Raw genomic sequence first — 5612 nt, 5'->3', positions numbered from 1 at the left:
CTAGTAATCCTCAACAACTTTTTAATTTTTACACCTGGAGCTAAAAGTCTGTTTCAGGAAATCACATCCCCAGCAATCGGCGGTTGTAGAATTAAGCTGTTAAAGGGTTCATACACCACTAGTTGGCAGTGTTGTACATATATTGTACATGAATTGTCAGCTAATAAGTGTCAAATTGAACTTGTGCTTTAAAATTAGCTTCTGCTAGTTTTTCTATGACATAAGTGCTTTWGAARTTGMGGAGCTAAYTTTTGGRTTAGTGCTGCCCACCWCTGGTTTTTGGTATAAATATAATTTCTGTTAATCCAGTGGTCTTACCGTCACTTATGGGGGTGCTGCACACTGGCTCCAGCTCTTCTTCGCTCCTCCTCCTCTTCCTCATGTAAGGAGTGCTGTGCAGCAGCTGTGGACTTGTCCCGCACTCGTCCCCGACTCCAGTGTGGAAAAGAGAGGGAGAGTGGTCCGTCCGGACTCTCTCCTGGGAGTCAGAGAGTCTGGGGGAACCAGGTTCTGCTGGGCTGCTTCTGCTGACACAGTCTGGTTCTGAGGAGCTGGGCTGAGGAGGCTGCTGCCACGGAGGCAGCTCGGGGGACTCTGGAGACGACATTTTACCATCATCTTCTTCATCCTTGTGCTCAAGACCCACATGGGTGTGGTCTGCGGGTGGWCTGAGGTGGGTGGGTTCACACTGTGAGGTGGTCTTCATCAGAGGAGACAGAGCTAAGGACAGGTTGAGTTTCTTCCTGCTTTGAGGTCTAACACTGGAAATGTCCCCACAGTGTTCAACAGTCCCTGCAGGACAACAGGAAGGAGCCGACTCCTCCGGTCCCTCTGGGTCCCGCTCCACCACGTCAGTCCCGGTCCTGCCCCCCACCTTCTGCAGACTCTCGTACTGTTTCCTGGCTTTCAGCCACAGCTGCACCTGCTCACAGCTCGGGGGGATCCTGCAGGGAAGGAGGATGATCTTTTTGTCTCTCCTGGATGGATTAAGCTCCGCCCCGTCTCCGGCTCCCTCCCAGGTCTCCACCTCCTGAGGAGACGGGGTCATGTTGGYGGCAGGGTGCGTCATGGCTGAGAAGGCAGTCTTCCAGAAACGAAGACCCTCCAAAGACAGATCYCCACCGAACTCTGCGAGCTCCTTCACTGATCTGGTGCCGACTGTGAGCTTACGGCCTCCCACCTCCCTGGAGGAAGAAACAAACAGGTGAGGATAAGAACAGCTCACCTGTTTACACCTGAGATAAACAAGTCATCACAGCTGCAAACACACAGCAGTGTGTATGCACAAAAACATTGCATGCTCCAGGTTCTACGCCCACGTTGGAGTGTATCAAAACCAACGTTGCGTGAAAGTGTGCATATATTTACACACACTTTTCACCTGCTGTGAGAGTGTGCGGCAGCCACGCAAAGTTTTAACTCACAAAGTCATGAATCTGAGCTGAATCCACAGAAATATGACTCTGTTGTGTTTTCTGGATGTAAGGAGCGTCTGAACACRSTGTTAGATTTTTATTTTAGTTTGAGTTTTTATTGTTTAAGCTGAACGATGATGAAACTGAAAATCATTTAACCTCAGACAAGAAAACAGATCAGTCTGAAAATGATCAAAGACCCTCAGTCCAGTCATAAACAGTTTTTATATTTTTGTCATATAATTGAAAACCTTTTGGGTCTCGGGCCAGAAAAACCCGACACATTACGTGCGACATAAAATAAAATAAATAAAATAAAAAAGGCTGAAGAGAGGGAGCAAAATCAGATACAAATKGTGTCTCACTGTACGGTAATTATTATTTTTTCTGTKTGTRRCCTTCTGGTTGATRCTGAGTTGTGGCCGCAGTGCAGCAGCTGTGCTTYGGGTAGATTCTCGTGCCAGGCGCACACACCCTCACCAGCTGAGAAGGTGTTCATATGTGTYAACTCCTTTGGACATTTACCGTCTAATGAGCCTCAAAAAATATATAATTTTTGCTAAAAATCCGTAGACTACCACTCGTACCCATGTGTGGGGGTGGGGTGGGGGTCTGTCCGTGGAGATGACAGCGCTGCTGTAACGCAGGAGSAAAGGAGAGAGGAAAAAGTGGATAACGGGATGTTTTGTTTTTTAACGTCTGTTCAACACAGTGTTAAACTAAATAGACAACAACTAACCAGCTTCAACATCACATTCAGGAGATGTCTGTAAATTTCAGGAAAATCTCAGGCTTTGGTTATCCTGTGTGAATGCACCACATAAAACACCCACTACTTATTTAGACAGTTTTCTCACTCATTCTCCATTTAATGTATAATTTTCCTGCATCTAAAAATCATTTCTGATCCCACAGAGAGGACAAAAGGAGGTAAACCTCACACGCTGGACACATTTACATCTATTTTACAGATTTAAATGGAGGCGTGTCAGGGGAGGAGTCTCAGTTCCACCTTCATTGGGATGTATAAAGGAAAGGTGCGCAGGAACCTGTGCGCACAGTTTTATACATCTGAATATTTTGGTGTTTGATTTGTTTTTACTGTTCACTGTATGGTTTAATTGTTGATGAGCTAAGGTTAACTCTTAATGTGCGGGGATGTTGCCCGTACGCCAACTTTTAGTGTGAAAGCTGCGCAATCCTTTATGGATGAGGGCCCTGGAATCTGTTTTTAGAGTAAAGCCTGATATAAAATCACTATTCTAATGAAGTTAGGATGTTGTGTAAAACATAAATAACAGAATATGATGATTTTTAAATCATTTTAAACCTGTATTTAATTGAGTACACTGCAAAGACCAGATATTTATTGTTAAGATAATCTTATTTTTTCAAATTATTCACTCATTTTGATCTAAAAAAGCTGAAACATGAGCAACAAAAGATTCAGAAAACACCTGTTTGGAGCACTCCACAGGTGAACAGTTATATAGAAACAGGTAAGTGTTGTGATTGGGTATAAAGGGAGCTTCACTGAAAGGCTCAGTTGTTCACAAGCTAGGATGGGTCAATCAYTGTACTTCCACTTCACAATGATGTGCTACTTTATGTTAATTACATTAAAGAGCTGATGACACGGTTTAATTAATCATCAGCCTGTTCCAGCTCAGAGCAGTGGTGCTGAGGAATGTGTGGTGGGTGGGAGGAGGAGGGGGAGGTTACTGGTTCAGCTGGCCGAGTGGACCTCCTGCAGCACAACTGAGCAGGAGTGACGGGGCAGAGGCAGGACGGGTAAAGATGTGACGACCACTTCCTGTCTGAGTCCCATCAAACAGAGAAGAACCGAGCTGAGCGAGAATGACGCCTGCAAACCCTTCAACATTCAGCTCCATCAGTAGAAGAGGCACAAGTTTATCAAATATGTTTTTACATGTGCAGAATCACATGTTCCTTTAGATTAAATTAATCAAGAGCTTAGATCCTGTTTAATGTAAGTGTGCACAAAGTGTTACTGTTTATAGGCTTTATGTTTCTTTGACATGTTAGGTTCAACTCAAACTATTATTTTATAAAAGGATAACTTTTAATGTAAGATTCTGTTTTACACATGAATGTTTGCTCTTTAAAAAGGATTAACAGGTCTTAACTTTAAAGGGGACCAAATATGCAAAATTCACTTTTTTCAGTTTGGGTGTGTACTGCTTCTAAAAACAGTCCAAGCACCAACAAATGCACTCAGATGTATTTTTACTATAAGTAAATGTATTTTTCTGTCTCGAAATGACCTGTTTTCAAACACTGCTACTTGTGATGTCACAAGTCTCACTCCAGCCCACCCCAACCTGAGCCCAGCTCGTCTCCTGGTAACCCAAGCAGAGACTCCGCCCACTTCTTCACAGGACGGTTCTGCTGTTTTAGAACAGTCATGGAGAACAGAGATGTGTGGATTAATTTTATTTTATTTTTATTTTTGATGGCAAAGTTCTAGCTATATTAAAGAAAGTTTGTGTAAATAATTTCACCATGAACTACTTTGGAAAAATAGTACTTCCAACTGAAAAGAAGCTGAAAGTAAACTGCTGGCGGGGGGCGGAGCTAACGTAAACAAAAGGTTAGGAGGGTGTTTTCAACAGGCAGAACTAAAAAGGTGAAATTTCATTATCTGAGATTAATTTAGTGAATTAAATCAAATGAACACGTAGAGCCCACAGATGGATCCTAACTTGTTCTAGGACCCCCATATTAGGTCTCCTTTAAAAACCTTTCAGGACTTTTCAAGATGGCGGCGTAGCAAGTGGTCGACTTCGTCTAGCTGCGCACCACATGTTCTGTATTTGAGCAGAATACCATTCTCTTACTAAGATTTCTCAACTAAATGAGTTAATACGAACGCTGATAAACGCTTCTTCGACTCACGCCAGCATAATGCCGCCCAAAATTCTAAAGAAAATTAACAAGACCGGAGAAGTGGAGTCTCAACTGACTAGCACAAGTAAAATGGCTAACACGGAGCTAACTGCTGAGCTACCAGCGGCTAGTGGGGTTGCAACACTCGACCCTGCTCTTCGCCAAGTTATTGAGGAAATCACTGGGAACATCTCATCAGTAATCTCCCAGAAAGTAGACATTCTGACTGAAATGCTTAAGAGCCAGGCCACGGAGATAAAAGTGTTGGTCGGACGCATTACAGATGCGGAGGACAGGATTGCAGCTCAGGAGGACGGTCTGGACCAGGCCACGGCCCGCATTAAAAAGTTGGAGAAAGAAACCCTCATGATGGCTCAACGAATTGATGACATCGAAAATAGAGGCAGGAGAAAAAACATTCGGGTGCTCGGTCTAAAAGAGGGACTAGAGGCTGGCCCTGGAGCCCTAAAATTTCTGGAAAAATGGTTGCCCGAATTTCTAGGAGTCGAGACCAAGAGCGGCCGGATCAAGCTTGAGAGGGCGCACCGCACACTGGCTCCACAGCCCGGGCCGACACAGAGACCAAGACCGATGCTGATCAGATTTCACAACTACCGGGATCAACAGCAGGTTCTCGAAGCAGCGCGGCGTGCGGGGAGCGGAGATCCGCCCCTGATGTATCAGAACTCCAAGATCATGTTCTTCCAGGATTTCTCGGCAGACACCATGCGCAGGCGGAAGGGATTCGACGCGGTAAAGAGGCGACTGAGGGAGGCAGGCATCCAGTACTCCCTTCTCTACCCGGCTAGGCTGAGGATTATGCGCGATGGAGATGCAAAGATTTTTAATTCGCCGGATGGAGCAAWGGAGTTTATGGACAGTTTAGGATGAAACAACACCCGCGGAAGCTCTGGACCGGACGGTACCAGAGGTCTGCTCTGTAAGCATGTTCTCATCGTCACTCATGTCAACAAGCGATGTGAGTAATTATGATTATGACTCTTTTCAATTTGATCTGCTCGGCTGCATTTTCTTGTGATTCTTAGTGGTGCGCAGCAGCGAGGAATGTGTGATGGACTTTCTCTTTTGGGTTCGTCTATCTGTGTGTGTCTTCATCAGGGAGATGAGWCACACGGGTTTGGTTAAGGTAGGGATGGCCCCCGGTGGGTTTAGGGGGAAAGCGCGCCTGGAAAGCGCTTTTTTTGTTCTGTTTTGTTTTATTTTGGTTCTTGTCTGTTGGTTTTGGTTGGTTTCTGTTCAGCTCGGCATGTTGCAGTCCTTATACTTAAT

The 5612-nt window shown here is 44.9% G+C and overlaps 1 protein-coding gene across 1 annotated transcript in view; it reads right to left on the bottom strand.

Annotated features, from left to right (window-relative positions):
- The window catches only part of LOC106529776 (DNA polymerase zeta catalytic subunit), a gene marked incomplete at its 3' end in the record, with an annotated part of 92992 nt that overhangs the window by 2004 nt on the left and 85376 nt on the right, over positions 1-5612 (bottom strand). The window contains 1 exon segment of the mRNA XM_014025278.1: positions 319-1184. Coding sequence (XP_013880732.1) covers positions 319-1184 — 866 coding nt within the window.

Source organism: Austrofundulus limnaeus, unplaced genomic scaffold (genome assembly GCF_001266775.1).
Source record: "Austrofundulus limnaeus strain Quisiro unplaced genomic scaffold, Austrofundulus_limnaeus-1.0 Scaffold465, whole genome shotgun sequence".
In the NCBI taxonomy this organism is placed as follows: domain Eukaryota; kingdom Metazoa; phylum Chordata; class Actinopteri; order Cyprinodontiformes; family Rivulidae; genus Austrofundulus; species Austrofundulus limnaeus.
This window is presented reverse-complemented; position numbering and strand designations above follow the sequence as displayed.